This window comes from Lycium ferocissimum, chromosome 2 (genome assembly GCF_029784015.1).
Source record: "Lycium ferocissimum isolate CSIRO_LF1 chromosome 2, AGI_CSIRO_Lferr_CH_V1, whole genome shotgun sequence".
NCBI classification, from domain to species: Eukaryota; Viridiplantae; Streptophyta; class Magnoliopsida; order Solanales; family Solanaceae; genus Lycium; species Lycium ferocissimum.
This window is the reverse complement of record NC_081343.1, coordinates 59,588,138-59,613,517: the sequence shown is the minus strand read 5'-3', so window position 1 is coordinate 59,613,517 and position 25,380 is coordinate 59,588,138. Positions and strand designations below refer to the sequence as shown.

General features: G+C 36.1%; 4 protein-coding genes across 4 annotated transcripts; 3 read left to right on the top strand and 1 right to left on the bottom strand.

The window, feature by feature from the left end:
- Nucleotides 1-342: 342 nt before the first annotated feature.
- LOC132046414 (3-dehydroquinate synthase, chloroplastic) lies at nt 343-5,860 on the top strand. Its single transcript, XM_059437039.1, has 8 exons — nt 343-791; nt 3,011-3,161; nt 3,251-3,418; nt 3,702-3,928; nt 4,421-4,544; nt 4,912-4,974; nt 5,135-5,278; nt 5,359-5,860. Exons 1-8 carry the CDS (start codon nt 484-486, stop codon nt 5,488-5,490), a joined length of 1,317 nt encoding a protein of 438 aa, XP_059293022.1. The 5' UTR covers nt 343-483; the 3' UTR covers nt 5,491-5,860.
- Nucleotides 5,861-7,538: 1,678 nt separating this feature from the next.
- On the top strand, nt 7,539-10,661 carry LOC132046418 (rac-like GTP-binding protein ARAC11). The gene is made up of 7 exons (XM_059437044.1): nt 7,539-7,905; nt 8,563-8,650; nt 8,777-8,886; nt 8,971-9,034; nt 9,944-10,008; nt 10,114-10,179; nt 10,271-10,661. The coding sequence occupies exons 1-7, from the start codon at nt 7,807-7,809 to the stop codon at nt 10,370-10,372; spliced, it is 594 nt and encodes a 197-aa protein (XP_059293027.1). The 5' UTR covers nt 7,539-7,806; the 3' UTR covers nt 10,373-10,661.
- A 2,019-nt stretch (nt 10,662-12,680) lies between these two features.
- Nucleotides 12,681-14,383, top strand: LOC132046419 (ubiquitin-conjugating enzyme E2 10-like). The gene is made up of 4 exons (XM_059437045.1): nt 12,681-12,874; nt 13,214-13,341; nt 13,477-13,581; nt 13,964-14,383. Exons 1-4 carry the CDS (start codon nt 12,805-12,807, stop codon nt 14,105-14,107), a joined length of 447 nt encoding a protein of 148 aa, XP_059293028.1. The 5' UTR covers nt 12,681-12,804; the 3' UTR covers nt 14,108-14,383.
- Nucleotides 14,384-15,396: 1,013 nt separating this feature from the next.
- LOC132046415 (vacuolar protein sorting-associated protein 35A-like) lies at nt 15,397-25,000 on the bottom strand. Its single transcript, XM_059437040.1, has 22 exons — nt 24,697-25,000; nt 24,523-24,619; nt 24,306-24,429; nt 22,469-22,654; nt 22,215-22,302; nt 21,966-22,022; nt 21,778-21,867; nt 21,559-21,681; nt 21,013-21,087; nt 20,879-20,938; nt 20,081-20,197; nt 19,580-19,819; nt 19,440-19,505; nt 19,232-19,321; nt 17,666-17,755; nt 17,322-17,411; nt 16,985-17,053; nt 16,824-16,904; nt 16,605-16,712; nt 16,414-16,517; nt 16,166-16,279; nt 15,397-16,072 (listed from the first exon to the last, which is right to left on the bottom strand). The coding sequence occupies exons 1-22, from the start codon at nt 24,787-24,789 to the stop codon at nt 15,847-15,849; spliced, it is 2,388 nt and encodes a 795-aa protein (XP_059293023.1). The 5' UTR covers nt 24,790-25,000; the 3' UTR covers nt 15,397-15,846.
- Between the last annotated feature and the right edge of the window lie 380 nt (nt 25,001-25,380).

The following is a 25,380-nucleotide window of genomic DNA, read 5'->3' as shown; positions in this document are numbered from 1 at the left end:
TGTGTACTCTTTCCATTTCATATTAGTTGTCCACATTACTAAATACATTCGTTTCAAAATACTTGTTCATTTAAAATATCAAAATAGAATTAATTAAAAAATTTCTATTTTAATCTTAGCATTAATTAATTTTTAAATAACCAATATTGATTAGCGTATAATTTATTAGAAAGAGATAGGAATAATATAGTAAAAATATATTTTTATTTATAATTTCTTAAAGAATATGTAAAAGGAAAAGTAGATAAATAATATGGGACTGTATAAACAACTATCCTACAAATTGAGTAGTAGCCTCGAAAAACTTGTACCAGAAAAAAGCATTTTCCAAAATTCCACCTACCACGCCCTCCATCTCTATTCCCACCTAAACAATCTTTTAATCTTATAACAAACACTAGGACTATGAAATGAAAAGTCCCATAACCCACCAAACCATCCACAAATTATCGACGCCACAATCCTTCCTTGGCACCAACCTCCATGGCGTCGTCTTTCTGTCCAAAACAGGCTTTATCTTTCACCAGTTCCGCCCACCAACTCCACCAATCCAAAGCAATTCCACGTGACATCCACGTGCGTTTCCCTGCTACCGGCTCTTTACCTTGTTCCAAGTGTGTGTTGAAGTCGAAAGCCACACGATTGAAGGTGTTGGCAACTTCTGCGACGAAAGTGATGGATAAGTCCCCGAGTAATGTGGAACCCACAGTTGTTGAAGTGGATCTGGGTAATCGGAGCTACCCCATTTATATTGGGTCTGGGCTTCTTGATCAACCTGACCTCCTTCAAAGGTACTTCACTTTTGCTATTTCCACCTTCAATTTAACCAACTCTTCCTTACTGCTTAGATTCGAGTTTTTAAATGTTATCTGTTAGCTGCACACCTTTTTGTAAAGTTAAAATGACTATATAAGAAGGAGGAGGAGGAAATTAGACAGATTTAGAATTTAGCAATTGAGTAAAAAGCTTTTCTTTAGTACAAATTACAAGAGAACTTTTGCATTCTTTAGTATCGGTTGGACTACTTTTTTTTGCATTCTTTAATATCAGTTGGGCTGACAGAGAGAACATAATTGCTTATAATCAGATACATCGATGATGTTAAGTTAAATTAGGAACTTAATTCTTTCACTGAAAAGTTCGCGTGGGGAAGGAGAGCTCTTAACATCTGCAGAAAGAAATATGCCTGGCGAATTAGGATAGAGTACATGATAAGAATATTTGATTGTTCTGAATTTGGTTGTTTCTGAAGGCAAAATGCCAGGTTTTTATGACATTCGATGTCCTAGGTGGTATAGAGCGTAGAATCATATGTCTGGCTCAAGTATAATGCTGGTAATATACACCATGTCTTATGCTTTTAAGAGTTAGCTCATCATTGCCAATTTCTTTCAGCTAAATAGGCTGTACAGGGAGAAGTTCTGTTTTGGTGATAGTGGTTGAGTTTGCAGGACTTTCTTCATAAGTGAAATATCCTTTAATTAATTGACCAAGGTTACAGAAAAAAACAAGTACAAAGTGGAAACGTAGGCTAATCTTGATATCCTATCAAGCCTATACAACCATCTATACAAAATGGCATTCTTTCTAGACACCAAAGTATAAATTATACAAAGGGTGTTAATTACACTTCTCTTGTTGCCTTGGAACATCCTTCCATTCCTTTCATTTCATATAGACCAAAAACGCATGGTGGATTAGCGGTCCAATATGCTTTCGCCAACTCCCTTATCCTTCAACTCGCCATAACCTCTAACACTGTCTATCGGTGCACTCCATCGATGTCAAACAAAGAGACCTACCGCCCAAAACTGTGAGGCCACTTTACAGTGTGACAGCAACTGATCACCATCCTCCCCCTACATGCAACACCAGCTTACAATTAAAGCAGGGGAGAGAAGGGTTTACTTGCTGGGCAATGAATTCAGTACCTCCTAAAAGTTCTTCATTTTCTGTTCCTATAGTTGGTTCCAATGGAATTTTAGTTACGTCTTAATAGAGTTTTCAAATGACATGTATTTTCACGATATACTGGTAGTGTTATCAGAACTCATGAATATTGGATTTCCTGTAAACCTTCTATCACATTGTGCAAGTATGGTACAAAACGTGAGCAGAGATTGGTAAAGTGCACATGCGGCGCTAGTTATAAAGGATGGGTTACCTATAAAAAAAAAGTTATAAATGATGGGTTAGCTTGACTTCTAGTCTTCTTTGTATGTAAAAGCAATAGGAATGCGCTCAAAAACGTGTTATTTTTATGATGCATATAAAGATTAGTTGGTGAAGGTGCATATAAATGAAGATTAACAATTTATACACAAACCTTCTCTCTCTGGACCAATGATTTTCACGAAAACATAGTCCATTACAAGCTGTTACGGCTTGAAAGTGACTCACAAGTCACAATTAGTTAATCTGCCACTTTGCAACATGAGATGTATTGAAATCAACATATTGACATCCAGCAGTAAAACCTAGAATGTTGTTACAGGCTTACAACAATAGCTTTTCGTTTTTGTAGTAAAAAATGACCAAGCATAAATCGATACAGAAAACAACAAAATAAAAAGGTAGTGAGGTGAACGAATGTTACTGTTGCCAGTCACTGTGAGCCCCGCTTTCCTATAAAAGAGGGCCAAACTGGTCCGGAGGACCAAATAATATTGGATTGTGCAAGTCCGGGTTGCTTAGCACTAATACAAAATATTTCTCACTCTCAAGGTTATGGTTTCATTTGCTGATTTATGTGGATATTGATTTATAAGTTTTCAGAAAGAAATATGAAAATCTCAGAGTTTTGGTTTCATTTGATTGTTGATTGGTTGTTTTTACTTATTCAAAGGAAATTAAGAAACCCATTTGATCGATCGTTATAATATTTTTTGGCCTAACTTGAGTTGTTTCCAGTTTTATTTTGGAACTTTTTCTATGTTGTGTGTGTGTCTGTATATTCGTTTGTGACTTCTTGTGAATTTCCATGGTTAATTTCCTTCTGTCTTATTTGCAGACATATTCATGGGAAGAGAGTCCTTGTAGTTACTAACACTACAGTTGCTCCTCTATATCTCGATAAAACTATACGCGCTTTGACGGATGGAAACCCTAATGTTACTGTAGAAAGTGTCATTTTGCCAGATGGTGAGCAATTTAAAAACATGGTAAGCAGCTCTGGGCTTCAAGAATGTGAGTTTCAAGAGAAACATTTTATCTATAAGGTTTATGTGACGTTGTCAATATGCTATTTCAGGAAACTCTTATGAAAGTCTTTGATAAAGCCATTGAATCAAGGCTGGACCGTCGTTGTACATTCGTCGCCCTCGGTGGTGGAGTCATAGGTGACATGTGTGGATATGCCGCCGCTTCCTACCTCCGTGGAGTTAATTTTATTCAGATTCCTACCACTGTTATGGCACAGGTTCGCTGAGTTTTTCTCTTTGCTATAACCAATTACATGTGACTTGAAATGTGCATTATTGTATCTAGTTTGATATGAGTATGGATTCTTCACTTAGTGATGCTAACTCTTATATCCTGTTCTTTGGCCATAGGTTCTCTGATTTTTTTGTTTTCTATAATCAATTCCATGCATATCAGATGTACATTACAGTTACACATTATGTCTTCTAGTTTGATGACTATGGATTCTTCTCTTTAGTAGGCTAACTTTTGTATCCTGTTTTTTGGCCCAATGTCTTTAGGTAGATTCTTCTGTTGGAGGCAAAACTGGAATAAACCATCCGCTTGGTAAAAATATGATTGGAGCATTCTACCAACCGCAGTGTGTGCTTGTAGACACGGAAACCTTGAATACTTTACCAGATAGAGAATTAGCATCTGGCCTTGCAGAGGTGATAAAATATGGACTTATTAGAGACGCTGAGTTTTTTGAGTGGCAAGAACAGAATATGCCATTATTATTAGCAAGGTAAACAATAATTATTATTTATATGTCATTGAGTAGTCGATTGCCAACTTTTTGTTTTGTCCAGCTTCATCTCTAGAAAGAGACTTACATAGGCACAAAGCTAAAATTTTCTACCATCTTATATGGCCCATTAAGAATGTAAAACACCCTGATGAGAAATAGAGGAATCCGAGTGGAGGAGTTATGCGGCCCACGCATTGGTTAGGAATGTGTTAAGTCTTTTTAGCTTTATATTGTGCATCAATTGGAAGTTTCTCTTCTTTTGTATTTAACATCCCTGCATAAATATAAATGTTATTATTCTCTCATATCATAACCTTTTCTGGATAAGTCGAAACTCAAGCTGGTGTCACAAGTATTACAGCAATGTTCGTATGACTCGAACTGAGTCATCCATATCATAACCTGAAGCTTTCATACTTGCTAAGAGTAATGTAAGCTGGCTATCTGATGCAATTTCACACGTTACTGAAAACGGTTATGCTTTTCCAGGGACCCCGCTGCGTTTACCTATGCTATCAAGCGTTCCTGTGAAAACAAAGCAGATGTTGTTTCTCAAGATGAGAAAGAAAGCGGACTGAGGGCAACTTTGAACTTGGGTCATACCTTTGGTCATGTAAGTGTTTGACAATTGTTGTGCATTCCTTTTGCTGCTATTTTACAGGAGCTTGATGACCATTTCTTGGTGTCTCATCATTGACTTGTTTGTTTGCCTGTTAAGAGTTAAGTCTACCATTGTTAAAGGAAACAGTTGTGTCATTACTACTTTATGCCAGTTCGTAAGTTTCAATGTTTTGTTTGTCTTCATCTTAAAATGCTCAAGGGACTTTGACGCTTGGCTGGAAGTCTCTACTACCTTGTTTGGAAAGGAATGCTTTTGTTGATGGTCAAACAATCAAATCTTTGTATCTTAAGAATAATATCAAATGTTACATAGGCTTCTGTTAAAGTAATTTCCTGAGGTAATATCCTCTCACTTGCAGGCAGTTGAGACTGGCTTTGGCTATGGGCAGTGGCTTCATGGAGAAGCAGTTGCTGCTGGCACGGTATGGTTTTCATACTTCCATCACCTCCTATGCAAGTGGTCTCTTCCCCTACTAGACAGCTTCTCAGAGAAACGTGAAACAAGGAGAAAGCATAAGAAAATAGAGGGACAATTTTATATTAGTGTACGTGATGCATGAACTAGTTACAAATTTCTTTCAGGTCATGGCTGTTGACATGTCATGCCGCCTTGGTTGGATTGATGATTCACTGGTAGAGAGGGTGCACAAGATCTTACAACAGGCAAAGTTGCCGACTTCACCTCCAGAGACTATGACTGTGGAAATGTTCAAGTCTATCATGGCTGTAAGAGTCACTAGTTTTTTGAGCTCTTAATAGTTAGAAGTCATTGCTTCAACCATTGATTTTGTTGTTTTGGGTGTCAGGTTGATAAAAAAGTGGCAGATGGGAAGCTAAGACTGATACTTCTAAAAGGTCCACTAGGTAACTGTGTCTTTACAGGTGAATATGACCAGAAGGCCCTCGACGAAACACTGCGTGCATTTTCCAAATCTTAATCAATCGTGGTTGTGACATAGAGGTAATTTGCTCGGTTAAAATACAAGCGCTGGTGATCTGCTGAAACCCTTAGTCCTCCTCTGAAAAGGTGGCTCAAGGTTGTGGGCAGTTTTCACTTGGAGGTATGCTCATGCCCTCCATGAAATACTAGATGCCTTTTTGCTGGTTCTTACCCTTGGTTAGTGTAACACTATCTCGAGCTTTCAAATGTTTTGTATACAGCATTTGTGTGTGTATTTTTACGCTGTCAATTATTCATTATACTTGTAGGGCCTTATCGATTTGGACATTGGCTTAATAGTGGAGCCCCATTAACTGTTGTATCTGCTAATAATATTCATAATGGATGGGTTGTCTTTTCAATTAGTATACTTGCTGAATCAAAAGCTGTTCTTCTTTAGCTGTTCATTCCACGAATGATGATAAAATTAGTCCTATGTACTTATATTTTTGGTCAAACATGTAAACTTACAGCTACTTATGGAGGAATTTGCTATTTGGCCACTTCAATTAGACAACTGGACTTGAATTTAGTGACTGATTCTTTTCAATTAATACCTCTATGTTGGGATTTCTTGTGAACCAATATCCACCTGCTAGGTACCTCCTTTAAACAGCTGGAATTTGGCCACTAAATTAAGCAAACAATTCCGTGAGAACATGGTTGCAGTTGTTGCACCAAATTGTCATTCTAAAAAAGCTTGTACCTAACAAATATTGATAAAGTTATAGGCGCCTACTAGTAGCGTCAATTTTTAGTATTAATTGCGGTGGTCTCAATCGTCTCAAATCACCCTGTCAATTTATAATAACTAATGCTAACTCTTTTATAATCAGTTAGTACTACTGTTACTTTTGTTCAATGATGATATCAAATGGAAGAATGGCTTGGGAGAAAAATATGAAAAAAAAATGTTTTATTATACAATAGGTATCATATATATTCCATAGTTAGCTATATCACGCTGGCTAATACAATTTCCTACTTATTACTTTGATACAAGGCACTAACTGGTTGGTGGAAATTAATCATAACACTGTCACTACGATTTGTACTTTTTGTCTAGAAAAGATATGGTGGGACCTTTGGAAATAAAAAGGGTGAGAATTTTATTTTTCTCTTTTGAGGAATTCATAAGAAACAAAAAAATCCAGAAACTCTTTAAACTTTAAAGTGACAGATACCAAATTTGAAAATTTAAAGAGGCAAACGTGAACATGGCCTATCAAGATTAGACTCAAAAGTGAGTGATACCCAATTTGAAATTTTTGGATATCTAGTACAGTATATCCTAAGTTTGTCATTGAAAATCAGACTTATTAAATTATTAATTGGTAAATATTATTTCATTATGGTCGAGAATCTCAAGATAAAATAATAGAGTAAAAAAAATAAAACTAAATAAACGGATTATTCATTCAAATTGAAACTCATGTAAGTAATCTAATTTTAGTAAAATATACGTCTTAAAAGTACGATAGAAAGACTTGTAGTGAACTTGTATTGTACTTGATTATCAATTTTTAATGATGGAAAAAAAAGATGGAGTTCAAAGTTGTCTATATGTATAATCCAAAGATGCTTAAGTCTACTTCCAACGTGAATATAAGAGTTTTAAGTTTGATTGTTAAGTTATTTTCTGAGAGCATTTAAAATTTTATTAAAAATAGAGTTTTTTTCCTCTATTTACTGAATCACTAAAGCTCTAATGTCCTCCTTATGTTTAAACCAATTCAATACAATAATATAATATGTATCATTCACATGCACTCAGGTCACTTTGCTACGGTTAATTAATACTGTATTTTTATTTTATATAGAGTAGAGTACAAATAAAGCAAAGTGATAGGCAGAAAGAGAAACATAATTTGATTGAACACTTCAACGGCATTATTTCGCGGCTAAAAGAAAGGGCTCCTTTATAATAACACCAAACAGAAAAAAACAAAGATGAACAACGCCCATTAGTATTTTCACCCTTTCTCTCTCTACCTCTAATTAGATCTGGATTTCTCTTCATTTTCTCATTTTCCATTCACCCTTTCCCCTCTTCTACATTTTCTATTCCCCCCTTTACGTAGAATTAGGGTTAGGGTTTCACCAAGTGAAAAAAGAAACACCATGTCTCGGTTTTCTTCTCTGCTGGGTTTTCATGCCATTGTAAGGAATTGGAGAGGTTAAAATAAAAGAAAACAAGAAACCACATTTCAACTTTTTTTTTTTTTTTTGGGATCAGGTCTTCTTGAAGAAGATCTGAGAAAAGGAGGGTTGTTGTCGGTTTTCTTGAATATTTAGGGGTAGCTTGGAAAAAAAGATGAGTGCTTCAAGGTTTATTAAATGTGTTACTGTGGGTGATGGTGCTGTCGGAAAGACGTGTCTCTTGATTTCTTATACCAGCAATACCTTCCCCACGGTTTGTATTTTCTTACATTTTGTATCTTTTTTCTTAATGTGGTTCTTGTTTTATGAATGGATTGATCGAAAATAGCATGTTTGTTTATATGGTATTCATTGTAAAAGAATTGAGACATAATTATTGTTTGTTTATTTTGCTAGGCATTGGTTTGCTGGTGGGATTTGGTTTCTTTCTTTTGTTATTCAAGTTCTATATATGGTTTAAAAATGGTATCTTGGAGATAATTTCTAGGTTCACAAATTTGTTTGCTTCAGGCCACTTTTTAACCTATACTAATCTATGTCTTATTGCAAGTTCATTACGTTATAAAAATTGCATCTTCTTTGTTCTTTTGGAGAAAGTTTCTTGCTTCCCACAATTTGTTTGCTCTAGGCCACCTTTGTAATTCCATTATTATGTGCCCCTTTTTCAATCTAGCTGTGATAATTAGCGGTAAATATGAGAAAACCAAGGAATATATTGCTCTCCTGTGTTAACTTGATGATTTTTGGGTCAATTCAATTAATGTTCCCTATCTGCTGCCTTTACATCATTGTGGCTTTGGAGAAAGTTGTGGTGTTATCATATAGAGGATTTCGTATGTTGTGTATTCTGAGAAGGTTATTGGTCATGTTCATCAATTGTTTTCCTCTCATTTATTGAAACGTTTGACAGGATTATGTGCCTACCGTGTTCGACAATTTCAGTGCAAATGTGGTCGTCAATGGGAGTACTGTCAACCTAGGGCTGTGGGATACTGCTGGTAACTATGTTAGACATCATTTACTATGCATTTGCTGATGAGCTTCTGATTCGATGCATATATCTCTACTGTGAAAAATTCTAATCCACAGTTTATTGAGCCTGATGATTTTTATACGGATTGCAGGACAGGAGGATTACAATAGGTTAAGACCTCTGAGTTACCGTGGAGCTGACGTTTTCATTTTGGCATTCTCTCTCATTAGTAAAGCCAGCTATGAAAATGTTGCCAAGAAGGTGAGCTTTCTCATTCTGTTTCCTTTGTGTTGATGATTTTTCTGATTATCCAATATTAAGCTTGTTTTGTTTATATATTTCCAGTGGATTCCTGAGTTGAAGCATTATGCCCCCGGTGTCCCAATAGTGCTTGTTGGAACAAAACTTGGTGAGTATTCCCTTAAACATGATTTGATCTTATTTTGTTTCATCTATATGTAGATGGTGATCATCAAGTTGTCTCATCAATCTTTGCTATTTGTTCTTCAGTTCTGAGTGATAAAAAGAACTAAGTAAGACGGAAAAGGCCATGGAAATATAAGGATGTTTCAGCACCTATGACCTAACTTGCTTGGTTAAGTGAACTTCGAAAGCTTGTAGTTTTGAGTGAACCTAAATAGAGTGGAATGGATCTAAAGATGATTCATATAGCCCGACCTCAATGGATTTGGGATCAAGGTGTAGTTAATTGATTGATTGATCTAGTGTTCTTAGTAACTGATAGGAGATTTATATAAACTGCTGACGAGCAAACAAAGAGAATGGTGGGCCTTCTATCTTGTGAAGCTGGTGAATGGTTAGTTGTTAGTAAATGTGGGTAATCCTGTTGCTTTTGCTCAATTTACTCATTTTTGATTGAGTTGAAAGAATTAACTCTGCCTATAGGTACTAATGCAATGCTTAATTAATATATAAAAATTAATCTCTCTTTTAAAAGATAGAAGTAAAATCAACGAGTAGCCTGGCAGTTGAGTTTGAATTTGAATGCCCACTTTGTGTGGAGTAGTTCAATCTCTACTCACCATACCGGGCAAGCTTGAATTGGCATGGTTTGTCATACATATATATTTCTCTTCTTGTTCTCTTTATGCTATTGAAATGCTCCATTTTGCTCCATATGTTATGACGTTGTGTTGTAATGTAACTTGTTTTTCATTTTTTTGTTATTTTGTTTCTCTTTTCATATTGCTTTTCTTTTCAGATTACTTAATTGTATACTTTGGTAGCTTGTTTTTACTGCTGATGATTTTCAAGAATCAAGGCCTAACCATCCTACTTTCTGCCTGTTTTGGACCAGATCTTCGGGATGATAAGCAGTTCTTCGTAGACCATCCTGGCGCTGTGCCAATTACTACTGCTCAGGTAGGATCACCAGCATGCTTCCTCTCTTTGATGCTTGGCTGGACATACCTTGCTTGCTCTTTTCTTTTTACCTCTTATTTTGAATCCCCCTGTTTCAACGTTTAGGGTGAGGAGCTGAGGAAAACAATTGGTGCACCTTCTTACATTGAATGTAGTTCAAAAACACAGCAGGTATGTTGTCTGTGGAGTATCTTATTTTTTGCACTGAAGTACTTTTTAGATGTTTCTTGTTAAGTGTATGGTTGAAACGTCCTTGCTGCAGAATGTGAAAGCAGTCTTTGATGCTGCTATCAAGGTCGTGCTCCAGCCTCCCAAGCAGAAGAAAAAGAAGGGAAAGTCCCAAAAGGCATGCTCAATTTTGTGATCAACAGTAGGTCCAATGATGTTACTGGTCACAGTTCTCCTTGTAATATCTCCCTCATATTCCTTTGTCATTTGTCTCGGGAAGTAGGAGGTCCATGTATGTCTCATTTAAAGTTACAAGCGATCTCTTGAATTCTCAGGTGGCTCGGTTTTCTGTATTGCTGTGATATCTAATTGTTTAGTCACAGCACCTTGTCGTAGGCCACTGTATTGTGCCCTCTGTGTTTTTATTTGCTTTATGTATTAATGACTGAAAGAATCCAATTAGAAAAAAGAAATTTTCCCGGCAATGTTGACTTCATATTTTCCTTGTATTCACTTTTTAAAACTTTTGAACATATTAGACGTAATATATTACTTTCTTTCAAGTATCATTCTGCTCTAGCTTTTACGTTTTTTCTTTCCGTTGATTCATTAAGTTCTTGTTGTAAATGGTATGAGAAAAGAAAAAATTGGAAAGGAAAAAAAAAAAACAAACGTTTGAATTTTATTTTTTTCCCCCTTCTCAATTTAGTTTATTTTCTTGGCCGGATCATAAAGCTACCCCTTCTGCTTTTTCATTTGGCTTTCTTTTTTCTATGTCAGAAGGGAAAGGAATAAGTTTGTGAAGTTGAAAATCTAAAAAGATAAGATACCAGAAGTAATTCGAGGTGATCCACTACTAGGTGCTCTTTCTATAATGGTCGTGGACAACAAATACATTGCATACTATAGTTGACCCTAGTCCTATGGTACTTTCGTTTCATAATTAAAATCAAATGGAAAATATCGACTCTACAAACATGGGATGAAGTGGCAACTTGATTGCCAGATATCAATTATAGTTTGATTAGATTATCCTTTGTCATAATTCAGCTGGCTGGGTGCTAAGTGGAATTCATATTTTAATTGAGTACAATATGTGTCAGATCCTTTGACTTTGTAATATTTTATAATGGGGTACAAGATTCTGCACTATAACAGTATAAAAATTGTTACAACACAATTAAGTCACTCATAAAGTTATTACGAGTGATCATTAATTGTAATCTGGTAAAGTGATTAATCTGCTATCACATGTTTACATTGATAGTGTGAAAAATCTTTACAATATCGGTACATATAAAATAAGAGGCTCGAACCATTTCTTCTAACTCTTTTTCAAATTCGATAAATGCAAATCATATCTTGTAAACAGCAAACAGCAGTGCAATATATGCAAATCATATCTTGTAACAGCAAACAGCAGTGCAATATATGGATGCTGTAATCCTGTTCTAATAGTGCCAAAAGAAGTAGTGCGTTTCATCAAACTTGGTCAAAGATAACATAAAGTTGATTGATCATCATTCACTTCTATGGTTTTCTATTCTTCAATATTGGAAGGCAATGATACAGAAAGGTGGGGAAAACGTGTATATTCATTCAAATGCAGTGCAATTCACAGCCTCACAATATTTGAATAATGTATACCGTCCATTAACCAAATTTATGCCTCCCCAACCCACCCCCTTTCTTAAAAGAATATCAACTATAATCTCTTATGTGGAGTAAAGATTTGAAGCATCTAACCTACAAAATTGAAATATTTAAACTTCTTTTGTTCCTTTTCCCCACTTTTGAGCTGAGAAGATCAATTCTAATGAGCAATTTGTAAGTAAACAAATCTTGTAAATATCCATCAATATCTAAGAACTTAGGGCTCGTTTGGTACGAGAGATAAGGGATAATTAATCCCCGGATTAAATTTGAGATGAGTTTATCCCACGTTTGTCTGAGATAAAATTGCAGTATAACTAATTCCGGAATTAGTTATTTCGAGATTAGTTATTCCGGGATTGTAGCGTTATTTTATCCACGTGGGAGGGTGGGATAACAACCGGAGCATATAATCCAGGATAACTTGTTCCCCAACCAACCGAACCCATAGGGTATTCCGCGTTCACGGTTCAATTTGGTTCGACTTTTTCACTTGCAATTTTCGATTTAGGGCAATTATAAGTCTAGTTTTAAGCAGTTTCTTGAGAAATGGATGAATCAAATAGTAGCGAATATATAATGATGCTGAATGAGGAAAGTGGAAAGTGGAAAGTGGAAAGCACTAAGCGAAATTTAATTGTTTTCAAATTGGTCCAACTCTGAAGAATAATCTGTGTGTTTTTTCACACGGCCGAGAATCAATTATCGTTCATTTTCAAGTTTAAAGAGTGCATTGCTTACTGGTACAGAATCTAATACCAATGTCAATGTGTGACCTGGCTGGCCACTTAAGAAAAGAAAGTTGTGTTTCTTCTCTTAGCTCCTTTATATATACCCTTCCATTTCATTACTTATGAGGATATGTAAAACTAAGAAAGCCAACTTTGTTCATCAAGTTGATCTTTTCTCTGCTTTAACTTCTCAAATCTTCTCATCATCATTCTCTTTTGAACTTAAGTACTGGTGGTGGTATTAATGGCATCGAGGAGAATTCTCAAGGAGCTAAGGGACTTGCAAAGAGACCCTCCTACTTCATGCAGTGCAGGTACACCAAATATTACTCCTCCGTTTCATTTTATGTGATTTAATTTGATTAGACACGGAGTTTTACTTTTAAATCTTGTGGTAATATGTACAATATAATGTATCAAAATGCCTTTTGAAATCTTGTGGTTTTAAATGTGTCATGTGAGATATTGTGACTAAAGAGTTAGTGTACTAAATATAGAAAGTGACATTCTTTTTAAGCAGATTAAAAGGGAAAGTAAGATACATAAATTGACACAAAGGGAATACTAGGAAATTTGTCAAGTGCAAACTTCTACTAGTTTAAGGAGTTTGTTGGTTAAAGCTAATTATCAAGATCTGTTATAATATTTTTCAGGTCCAGTAGCTCAGGATATGTTTCACTGGCAAGCAACTATTATAGGTCCAAATGAAAGCCCTTATGCTGGTGGTGTTTTCCAAGTCACTATCCATTTCCCCCCTGATTACCCTTTCAAACCTCCCAAGGTGTGTTTTTTAATTGGTCTCACACAATCATTTCCTTCCTCCTACTAAAAGAAAAAGGGACACAGATGGAAAGAAAGAAAAGAAGGGGAAATAGCAAATGCCTGATGATATTTAGTTGATCATATATATTGGCAGGTGGCTTTCAGGACCAGAGTTTTCCATCCGAATATAAACAATAATGGAAATATTTGTTTGGACATTCTTAAGGATCAGTGGAGTCCTGCCCTCACCATATCCAAGGTGATTTACTACTTCATGACACAAAAGGTTTAAATGTTCACTTCTTTTGACAATAAAAAGTTGGAATACGGTAATGTTAGTGTCTGGTTATTATGTGTGTGCGTGTGTTTTTACAACTTATATACTATACTAACGATAGAATCCACATCACCTAAAAGAAACTAATTACCTGAAAAATCAGGTTAGTACTTGCAAAAAAAGTTAAATGATATTGTCGGAGAAAATATTACTCTATTTAGACTATCAATGTATATAAGCTGAATCCATTTAACAACCGACATTTAAACAAGGGACTATATTACTTTTGAGCATGCATAGTATAGCATAAACTTCTACAGTTCAACCAATTTTGATATATTTGATGTCGCTTTTGTTGTTGCAGGTTTTGCTGTCCATATGTTCACTGCTAACAGATCCAAATCCAGATGATCCACTGGTTCCAGAAATAGCTCATATGTGCAAGACTGATAAGAACAAGTATGAATCAATGGCTCGCAGTTGGACTCAAAAGTATGCTATGAACTGAGTCTGAGGTCTTCAAGAAAAGCTCTGTTTTGTGACAAACACGAATTTCTTGCTCTGGGGCCAATATATAATATGTTCAGGAGAACGGCTGCTAAAAAATGAGAATGGGTGGCAGTTTGGATGTATTTAAATCTCGGGATTTGTTTTAAATAAAAGGGTGATTTTACTTTCTTTTCTTATTAAACAAGAGAATTGTAATTAAGTTGATGATGTAATCCTTCCTTCAAGTCATATGTACATGATTGAGATTGGAATGTATCAAGTCAGATTCTGTCAAGGACAAGAAATACCTTACTAAATTAAAGGCTAAATGTATCAAACCACACTGCTTCTTCCTTAAACATAAACCTTTGGGAAGATTTTTCCATTTAGAAATATATAAGCAAATGGAGAGGGGATAGATTTAAGTTGTCGTTACACGCAATATATATCTTTCGGACTTTCCAAAGAAGTGGGATCAGAACTTATTAAATTTAAAACTTTCTATTCTATATTTGTTGCAACTAGTATTTACGTGTTTTTGCTTTGAGCTGTACGAGATGAAATTCTCATATACAGTTCTTGGAGGGGGAGTTCCGTCTATCTCAATAAAGTATATGATTGGTTCGAAGAACGTCTCGATTCAAGCAATTGCGAATGATATAACTAGTAAATACGTTCCTCCCCACGTCAATATATTTATTGTTTAGGGGGGAAATATGCTTACTTTTTTTTTTTTAGTACAAGTAGCTACTGGATTTGCTATGACTTTCTACTATCGACCGTTACTAGGGCTTTTGCAATACACAAAGACTGAAGCCAACTTTGGTTGGTTAATCCGATCAGTTCAGCTATGGTCGGCAAGTATGATTGGTCCTAATGATGATCCTACATGTATTTCATGTTACTGAAATGTTCTTTTGAGTTCCTACGGGATATACCTCTTCAATAATAAGTTCTTGCCAAGAGAACTGTGTGATGCTTTTGTAGACGAACATGTACACCAGTAGATAACCTCTTTAATAATAAGATACTCCTATTAACACATTTTTATTCTTATTCTTTACTCCATTACATTAGGGGAACAGGGAGGTGAACGAGAAAAGAGAGACGGTGAAAATTAACCCCACAGCTCTGCCAGATTTTCAAATATATCAAAGTGTAAATGTTAGGCTAGCAAAAGGTCATAGTTTATGAAAAGCGTAGTTCAAATTTTCTGAAAGATTAAACTTTTTATAATTAATCAGCAATAATAGCCTCATAGGCTCATACCAAAAATTGATTGGTTCAAATGAAAACTTCCTTGTGATATATTCCACCAAAAGATTGCTCCAATTACCATTGGTAATCTATGAAATGCTCAAAGTTCAAATGGGATAGAGCGTGTTATCCAAAACTAAAGGACAAATTATTCTGGTACCTATCATAATCACATTTTGAACTAGATATTCATGAACTACCTCCCCACTCCTCTCCACCTCAAAAGAAAATCTATCCCCCCCACCCCCAACCAAAAAAAATAAAAATAAATAATGCCAGTGGCAGGCACTCGAAGTCATAGCTGGAGAGAAAATTGTTACAACAATCACAATCTTTATTAAGATATACAGCACAATATACTTATCTTTGCAGCTGCTTCTGCTAGCCCGGTGTCAAATGCATTTTTCTCTAGAGCGAGTGAAAAGGAATCAATTTTGTAGCTGTAAGAAAAATGTTCTGCTTCTGTGACACCCAAGAATGCAATTTCCGCGGGAGAATGCTCTATTTAATTATGACTTGATGCCTGATGGGCTCGTATTTCTCGCCAACTGCACCACCTTTATCCTTCTGGAACTGGATATATCGCAGGGTGCTTGCAAAAAAAGCATCTGCTGCAGGATCTGCTGTTGTATTTTCGCTTTGCATTTCAGTTGTGATTAGTTCAATCAGGCTCTGGACGGAGGCAACATTAATCTGTGAGACCTCTTTCTCAAAGAAATATAGATACCTGTTAACATACAAATGATTCTATTGTGAATGACTTCCAAAAGAGCAATGCTTGAGAAGGTAAAATGAAAAGGAGTCACAAGAGTTGGTTTACTTGTTTAGAATTTCTATAAAGAGCAAGACCGATCCACTGCTGCCTCGGGTTGCATTGGACATTTGTTGAGCAGCATTTGCAATTCTTAAGGCCCGCTTTAAGCAAAGCAAAACCCTGGATCAAAAGAAGAAAACAGTAACACGTAAGGGGGCAACAGAGAAGCATGAAACCAAAAGGAACTCCAAAAGAGCCTTAGAAGACTTGAACGCATATTTTATCCCCTAAATATGCATGGCATAGTTATGAACCTTTCTCCATCCTTGATATTCTCCTGATCATCAACCCAGAAAAGATGTGAACAAGCGTACACAGCTCTACATTGATCAGGTTTCTTCAGGAGCTTTGCAGAGTACTTGAGGGTAAAAAAGGGGAAAGAGTGGTCAGAATTTATTTGTAGTGAAAATCAGCATAAGAAAATAGGAGATGCTAAAATAATTACCCCCGTGGCCTTGTGCGTTAACGTGTCTCTGTTCTCAACTCCAAAGATGTGCATTCTCTGAAGAGTCCCTATTATCAAGTGTATTGCAGTCACCTGTGCTTTAGAGTCCTGTCAAACAATTGAATTAATATTAGAAAATCAACTAAAGCTTTCACAAAAGCATGTAGCATGTCAGGAATTCCAGAATATAAAATTGAGACATAAGAAAACAAATACTACCGAGATTTCTTCTTCATATAGTATATAGGCTTGAGTGAAAAATTCATAGGCCACCGGCTCTAGGTCAGAGTCATTGGCAGCCTGAGCAACAGATACAACTGCTTGTCAGTGAAAAAACAGACATGAACTAGCTTCCACAAGTTTGAAGGGAAATCCTGTACCTCAGCACACTCCAAGTACAACTTCAACGCTAGTTCGGGTACTGGAACAATTGAGAGAGCCTCAATAATCTAGAACAAACGACAGCTTATAAGTAACACAATTACCTCAAAACATTCTTAAGTATGGTAGATTGTATGAATACTGCAAATGAAGGAAGGCAAGCTAAATAAAGAAGGAATAGAAGAATAAGAAAAGCTGAAACTTTTTCTCTTTTTCTTCTGCAGATAATGGAGGTTGTCATAACAGCTTGAAGAGAAACGAGTTACCAGACTGACAACACAACTCATACAAAAAGATTTACACCAATAACATAAGATCCCCATTATGTTATAATACCTGATTCAGAATCTGAAAAAAATTCTTAGGCATAGCAGATGCCTCTTCCTCAGGAGCATTTTCATCATGACTATGTAGTCGCCGAACAAACTAGAAACAAAAGAAAATACATCAGCAGCGCAACAGAAGTAGGTCAATACTTTTTGCGAAGAAACTCTATCCTCTCTTTCTTCTCTTTAATGGGGACCATTTTGGAGGGAGAGGATAATATACTATTTTTGTTGTTCGATCATCCCAACATGCTACATATGCACAATTCTCCTTCAATTAGCTTTGCGCAAAGAAAAGTCAAAAAACATTGAGCACCAGAATCCTTTTATAGCCCTGAAGTTGCGGATTCAAACCTTAAGTGAGTTGAAAATAAGGGGAGGGATGGTAAAGGGAAGTCTCTTTGGCCCTCCTGTCAAAATGTGTTTCTTCACAGCACAAATCATCTGCAATTCAATGAAATAGCAAACCATTTAACACTTGAAACATGTACAACTAGGAAAACAAACATTGCAGCCACATAGAAGCAAATCATACAACAGTATCATCAGATGCATGTCTTGTCTTGAGCATAAACAATCATATAAAAGAAAATGGGAACAACCCCAGAGCCAGGAGCCATTAGCTGTTCATTTTAGTTACAAGCTGGGCTTGTATGCACATGGATACAAGGCTGAGAAGGTGCAGACTCCTCCACACAAGATGGACCTCGCATAACATGTCCTGGAGATAGCCCACACACAACAAGCCCATGTTACAGCAATTGATTCACACATAGTTTCCTTCCATTTTAATCAAATGGAAATGCCAATGTTTCATTTTATTGTTTTTCATATTTATCTGTTAAGTGTCATGACCAACTTAAAATTCTCTTCCAGTGTTAGAAACTTAAGAGGATAATAGAGAATATCATTGTCTTTTCTTGCAAGAGGTAGTGATTTACCTAGTAGGCGTTTGGCCATAGAAACCAAATATTTTTCACTTTACTGGAATTTTTGAAGTTGGAGTTGTGTTTGGTTATACTTTTTGCGAAGGAGAGAAGAGAGCATTTTATTTGGAATTATGAAGATGGAGTTGGAAAACAAGTTATAAGTTGTTTTCCAAATTCGGAATCCACCTTCAAATTGAATTTGGAGTTTTCATCCCCAGACACTGATTTTCAAAATAAAGTGAAGAATTATTCGGAAAAAAGTGAATAAATTTTATGGCCAAACAGGTAATCTAGACAAGATGTTTTCAACGCTTCTATCTAGCTCTGTGAGACTGTGACTGCACGCGTGCGCGTCTGTGACAGTGCACGAGCAAATATAAATCTTTGTTAGATATTGATATTGAAGAAGCATGTCATAGAAGAAAAATGACTTAAAAGAAAGATGATAAATAGAATTCTATCCCAAATCCATATTCCTGGTTACTTCTTTGGGATGTCAAACAGCAATGACCATTGTTCTAGAAATATATTTTTGACACTATACAGATTATTGTTTGAATATTCTAATAATACACCAAACCCACTTTTAAACCATTTACCTAAAGAAACAAAAGGAAAAAACTAAACGGCCTTCCTGCTCTCTTTTTTTCTGCCAATCAAATCACGATCTTCAACTTTTGGTGAAGGGTAGAAACTAATACTCAATGAGAAAACAAGTATCTTTGTAATGTTGCTAGCCAAAAAAAAAAACAAGTATCTTTGTAATGTCTCATGAATCCACATGCTGGCAATAAGCTAAGAGAAATTAAAAGGGAAGAAAAATAAGTACACATGCTCCAGCAAGACATGCATAAGAATACTCTTAACCAACCTCAATCCAAAAAGGCAAAAACATTATGCTACAAGGACACATTTTTCAGCAATAACAAGTACAGAGGCTGTCCCTCAAAGGAGTATACAAGTAATTTAAAAGAAAGTAAATCATAATTACCTTCAGCATCTCTTCGGGATCGTCATTGTGAAGCATCTGAATAAGCTGCGCAACAGAATTCTGCTCTTCTGCGAAATCATCTTCATCAAGCTGAAAAGTGGAAAGGCACACATAAACTAATTTTAATAGCATCCTAGTAAGGATGCAAGGAAAATATGAGACTAAGAACTAAGGAAAGTGTTAACCAAGCAGAGAGTTTCCAGTCCACCTCATCATTAACATCCTCATCCAAATCTCTAATCAGCGCTTTCATTAGCTCAAAAAGTGCCTCAACCTGACAAGACCAGTAATTTCAAGTACCAAAAGGAAATACTTGTAAGCAATACACAAAATTAACTAGAATCAAACCTTTTCAGCAGTTGAAATGCAAGTCTTATTTTTCAGAATATTTTGAACCAAAACATTAGCCATCTCTTTACTAGTTGCATCATCAAGATACTCCATAAGACGAGGATAATTTGACAGCTTTAGCGCAGTATCTATATCCTTATACTTCTCCAGAGGGGCACTTAGTAGGGACACAATCTGTTTTGTTGCTTTGTTATCTTTGAGCTTTCCTTGTCCAGAAAGTTTCTGAACGCATGCACCCTAGAAATAAATAAGAGTGTGATCATTACAGGCTCCACATGAACCAGGCAGATCAGAAATCCGTCTAAATTGACATAGCTTTCAAAGGAAGAAAAGTTTCAGCTTCAACGTATCTTGTCTTTGTGTTCTGCTTTATAAATTTCACATGTTCATTTTGGATGCGGAAAAAGCAACATACTAATAAACTTATCATGAAAACATAAAACGTAGAACCATAAAGCCTATGGCAACTAGTTATTGAGAGAGAGAGAGAGAATCTACCAGAATCTGATCTACATAATCAAGGCGATCAGGGTGGACTTGAAGAGTAAATGTCAAAAGGGATGAATACAAAGTCACTGCTCCGGCAATAGGCATGTCTTCTTGAGCCTCTATCACCTGCATCAACGGAGAGACGGGCATAACGAAGCCCATCATTATAATCCAAGAAAATATACATAACTAAATTTCATTACGGATCAGGGGGAAAAACCTTGGTGCAAGGACTTTAAAGTCATGTTATTCAGTTCATTTACGGAATGTTCGTTTTGTTTTTTGTGGAAAACAATGTCTGTCATTCAATATGATTCTGCACGAGTCAGTTTTTGTTTTCTGCAAGAGTCAGTTTTTGTTTTCGTGACAGCCTTTTCGTAAAGTTTTTGTTCTCTGAAAACCATATTAATTCCTTTCAGAAAACAACAGTGATTGTTCTTTATTCTAGAAAAAACAAAACAACCAAGAATGTCTTGGAAAGCTTTCTGGTCCAATATCTCACATGGAGAACAGATCAGAATCATCAGGTCATGACTAAGGTACAATGTTATTAATCTATATTGTGACAAATGATAATCTCCCCGAATGAAACTTTCTGCTATGAAGTTATGAAAATACTTTATTTCCTAGATTTAGCTGAATCTCCAACAAGGGAGAACACAATGATTGCTGGTCAATAAGTATCTGTTGTTGAAATTCTAAAACTTTATATACGTTAAATCTCTACAAGGTGGAGGTAGAAAATCCAGGATATGAAAAAGCTGTCTTCTCAAAGCATTCCAGAATCCATATAGCAGTTTCAATTACCTTGCCTATAGCATTATTTAGTTTCGCGAAAGCTTCAACCTGGAAAAACTCAGGTAAGACCTGCAGGAAGAAATTATTCAGAAACCGCAAGGTACAAATCTCTAATTCCGGAGAAGTTTGAATTTGTTACTAACTTCTGCACTTAAAGCAGCATAGTTTGAAAGCCTTTCCATTAGACGAGCAAGCACCGTCTTGATATCAACAGATGGCTGAAGACACAAAGACATAAATTTTTAATAAAGACATAAATGACATAGGAAATCACCTGATAACACAAATGGCATAGCAAATAGTCTCGTTAGGTTAAGTTCTGATCATAAAGAACATTGATTTCCACTGTTTAGAACTGTCACAGAGATAGTATAAAACAAACAAGTGGCAAGAATTTATTTTACAACAAACTTCATAAGTGATGCAGATCCGGTCTAAGATTTTTTATTTTTGATTGGTATAAGAATTTCAAACTTTTGCATGACTGATCTGTTAAGTTGCTAACCTATCTTGTAGCATTAGAAACGAAGTGCATTGTTCTGTAACCAAATTGTTGGTCTAATAACGCAAAGGTTAGCTTATGGTAAACCAACCTCACACCCCTGGGACCACCAGGCATGACATTTTTTGCTTCTACTGTTTGCTATTGCAGTTAAAGAAAATCCCATTTTAAGAACAATCTGACATACCTGAAACTGGGGGCAAGCACCTAGTAATGTTTCAAGAGTTTGCAAGTGGTACTCATCAGGGAAGACTTGAATGATGCAATCCATCAAATATCCCTGTGCAATATCATCTTTACAGTTGACAACCTAAACATAACATGAGGTATGCCATGAGTTAGAATATTGTAAAAACTTTGACTTAAATAAGTATGATAAACTGGACTGCCACCAGAGGTAAATTACCTGCTCTAAAACTCTTGGAAGCACCATATCTTTGTACAAATCAAGATCAATGCCCTCAATTTGACTTAGAACATGCAGGTTCTTCCCCACCTACCAATATAAGAGCAAAACGAAAATCCTCACATAAGTGTGCACATCCGTTGCTTATTTCAGTTGCTAGTAATCATGCCTAAGTAACAGCTCATTACAAGATCGCGAAGCTCGCTTCTTTCTTTTTCACGTTTTTCTTTTTCCCGTGCAAGTCCCTGCAGACCAGAAAGCCCGACGCAAGCCTCAACTCATCAGCAAAGAGTAGGTATCATTCAGAAGAATTAAAACACCTGCATGACCACAAAGTATGCCCTATTGATTTTGTTTTACCTTCATGACATGCAGGCATTCATTATTCATGTCAAAGTATGAAAGCAGTTACAACATTCACAGACATTTAAACCAACCTGATGCTGCATTCGCACCCAAAGTTTGTTCATTTCTGTGAAATTTTGGAGCACAAATTCTACCGCATCCATGACAGTGTCAGCATCCCTGAAGGAACAGCATGTCAGGGGTATCCAACTAAAGTTTTGTGATTTTCTTCAAAAGTGCGTAAACTTTGCAACTAGACCATTGCTAGGTAACCCATCTAATTCGGGCATCTGATGCATAATAATATACCAAAATCGATGATAAAGCAGCTGGGTGATGCCCTTACCCTTCATATTCAGATCCTATATCAGGCAGTTTATCCCTGCTGACTTGGGAAAGGTAACTCCTTAGGAAGAGCCCACGTAATGGATGTTGTATGCTACGACACATTTCCACCAGATCTTTGAGAATATCCTTGGAAGGAGCCTCCTTTGATTTAATGTAAACTGACCCCACTGTACAAAGGAGATACCTAAGGAAGAAAAAGCAGGGATAAAAACCATGAAAATACTGACATGCAAGTGATATAAGAACAGAATTAGCATAAGCTTAAGGAGGCAATCAGTGACTTGTCTACTAGTAGCACAAATCTGAGTGCACATTTTCTTAATCTCTTAACCGAGATCCCAGGAATAATAAAATCAAGTGCCCTTCTAACCATATTAGCATTTCTCTTTAATATAAATAAGGTACATCACTGAAGACCAAAGGAATAATGAAATCAAGTGTTCTTATAACAGTATTAGTATTCTTTTTATTCAAGGTACATAACCGAAGACCAAAGGAATAATCGCATAAAGTGTCCTTACAACAGTTCCACCATTCGACGTTGTATCATGATCTTGAATGCAATCAGCCCTCTTATACTAGTAATGCAATAGGTTCCCTATCTTTTGGTCTACTACTTGTGTACAGGGTTCCACTACCCCAGGACATCAACAAAATATTATCTTATCAAGAAAAAATTTATAATGCAAATTTGAGACAAGTTGAATTTGTATCTCAGCATCCCTGGATGGGAAACTTGAGGTCTTCAGCTATACTTGTGACAACCTCCTGTTCTGTCTGCCCATCTAAAATTACTGCAAAGCAAGCATAATATCTAAAAAATCCCTCCCAGTTTGAAAAGCAATCACCAGTTCACAAAAGATTTGGTAAGTTTACTGTAAAAGGATACCAGCCTATTTACTTTATCAAAAAAGAAAAGAAAAAGGATGCTGGCCTATTGCTAATTACCCTATGGCTTGCTTTCTTAATACTCACATATCTATGAGACATTTTCCAGTTACAAATACTCTAAATGCAACGTCTAGCAGATTCCCAGTTTCCAAACTGCTAGAGCAGTGAAACTTGCATTCAAAAAAAAAAAACTGAGTTCTAAACAAAACATGGAGAAAATGGACCAAAATGTAATCAAGTGATTGGTAGTACTAGGCCAACTGCGCTTGCTTCCCAAGTTGTGGTGAAGTAATTACTTGACCAGGTCCTCCTTGTGGCGAACAACTCATGAGGTTTAGTCAGATGTGGTAACTTCTCTGCTTAATGTGGAAGTGTTGTTTTTGCACTTGGTTTTTAGTCTAGTCTAATTAGACTCTGAGTTGTAAGGACTGAAACGTCCAAGTGGTAGCCTTTCCCTAGATCCATATAGGTTGAACCCCAATTGGACTAACCCATTTTGGTGCTAAACTTTTGGTGTTAACAGATAGTATGTGCTTTACTATTTGTTTGGTATTCAGCATTTGAAATATTTAAACTAACACTGCAATTTTTAGCAAACCCTATTTTTATCAGTAAAATAAGATTCCATTGATGACCAAACAGTAGTATGGAATATTTACAATATGATTAAAACGCAAAAGGTAAACACTAGTATATTTCAAATTACGCTATAGTGTCTTGCAACACTTGGCCTAATTTGCATACTCCACTTCTAAACCAAACGGAAAACAAAATTAGACAGTTAATTCGAAACTGGATTAGAACTTCCTTAAAAAACATCTCGAGTTCCTTTCCTTCGATAAGTCCATCATACACGAAAATATCAAATTATCTTATGAGAACTCAAAGACACAATTAAGCTTTCAGAAATCGGAGCATACAAGTGGATCGCCATAACAACTTACAATCTGGGCAAAATATTGCCAGCGTGCTGCACGAGCTCATACAACTCAACAATAGAGCAGCCACGCTTTGTCTCCTCCCTAAAAAACATCTCTAACTTCCTCAATTCATCAAATGCGCGCATATCTAAACAAATCAAACCGCACAATCCCAATACTTCAGTCAAAAGGATTTCCAATTTCCAACTAAGAGCAAATCAGATCAGTGAAAATCACTTACATAGCTCGTAGTATTTATGAGGAGAAAGCTTGGAAGTTCGGAGCTCAGAAAGCATCTGAGCAGAGTATTTCAATGCATCTTTCATATTGTTCGAATCCTGAAAATCACAAAATTAGGGGTTTTGAATGCAAAAAAATCTCAAATTTTGAGTATAGAGGTTTTGAGGGGATATACAAGAGCGCGATGCATGTAAAAAGCGTTCTGCTGAAGGCCGGCGATCCCAGCGGCAAGCCATTTCTCTTCGTCTTCAATTCCACTAGTTATCATATTTTGGATTGTTCGTTGCAAATTTGGGGGAACTGCTAGTGAGGGTCCTTTCCTTTTCTGTATTGGAGTGCTCGTGCAATTCGAAGTTTGATTCCAAACTCTGTTAAACGTTAAAACCCGATTTCTAATTTTTTCCTCTTCCGGGTCAGGGGTCAAAAGTGGGCAATTCGCAGGAATGCGCTTATTCGGGTGGTCTTTAATTTTCGTAGCTCAATGTCCCGAGGGTTTGAATCTCAATTTAGGCATAAAAATAAAGAAAATTATAAGGCAACGCTTTTGAAAAAATCTATCTTATGCGACATAGATTGCCTCAAGATACAACTAAAGTTCTATCGGATCCGACAAAAGTTACCTTATAAGGCTTAGTTATGTCTTAAAGCAATGCAGTAGGTTATTTTTAAGGAATAACTAAATTTATCGCCGATACGACATGGGTTGCGTTGAGGCGATTTTTTTGAGTTATGCCTTGAGACAACTTATGCCGCATAAGATAGACTTTTCTCAAAGCCTTATCTTGTGATTTTTTTTTTTTTTTACTACTGCTTTAGTTCAACTGAAACACCTGATATTTTTGATTTTTTTTTTATAAGT

Bases quoted from the DNA above. Each gene is read 5' to 3' on its own strand.
- LOC132046414 (XM_059437039.1), top strand. From the start codon at position 484: ATGGCGTCGTCTTTCTGTCCAAAACAGGCTTTATCTTTCACCAGTTCC. The intron at 3,419-3,701 runs GTTCGCTGAGTT...CAATGTCTTTAG, and splicing joins CTACCACTGTTATGGCACAG to GTAGATTCTTCTGTTGGAGG. The intron at 4,975-5,134 runs GTATGGTTTTCA...AATTTCTTTCAG, and splicing joins AAGCAGTTGCTGCTGGCACG to GTCATGGCTGTTGACATGTC.
- LOC132046418 (XM_059437044.1), top strand. From the start codon at position 7,807: ATGAGTGCTTCAAGGTTTATTAAATGTGTTACTGTGGGTGATGGTGCT. The intron at 7,906-8,562 runs GTTTGTATTTTC...AACGTTTGACAG, and splicing joins CCAGCAATACCTTCCCCACG to GATTATGTGCCTACCGTGTT. The intron at 10,180-10,270 runs GTATGTTGTCTG...TCCTTGCTGCAG, and splicing joins GTAGTTCAAAAACACAGCAG to AATGTGAAAGCAGTCTTTGA.
- LOC132046419 (XM_059437045.1), top strand. From the start codon at position 12,805: ATGGCATCGAGGAGAATTCTCAAGGAGCTAAGGGACTTGCAAAGAGAC. The intron at 13,342-13,476 runs GTGTGTTTTTTA...ATATATTGGCAG, and splicing joins ACCCTTTCAAACCTCCCAAG to GTGGCTTTCAGGACCAGAGT. The intron at 13,582-13,963 runs GTGATTTACTAC...TTGTTGTTGCAG, and splicing joins CTGCCCTCACCATATCCAAG to GTTTTGCTGTCCATATGTTC.
- LOC132046415 (XM_059437040.1), bottom strand. From the start codon at position 24,789: ATGATAACTAGTGGAATTGAAGACGAAGAGAAATGGCTTGCCGCTGGG. The intron at 24,620-24,696 runs GTATATCCCCTC...TGTGATTTTCAG, and splicing joins TTTACATGCATCGCGCTCTT to GATTCGAACAATATGAAAGA. The intron at 21,088-21,558 runs GTATGTCAGATT...TTGTGTCTTCAG, and splicing joins GTGCTTGCCCCCAGTTTCAG to CCATCTGTTGATATCAAGAC.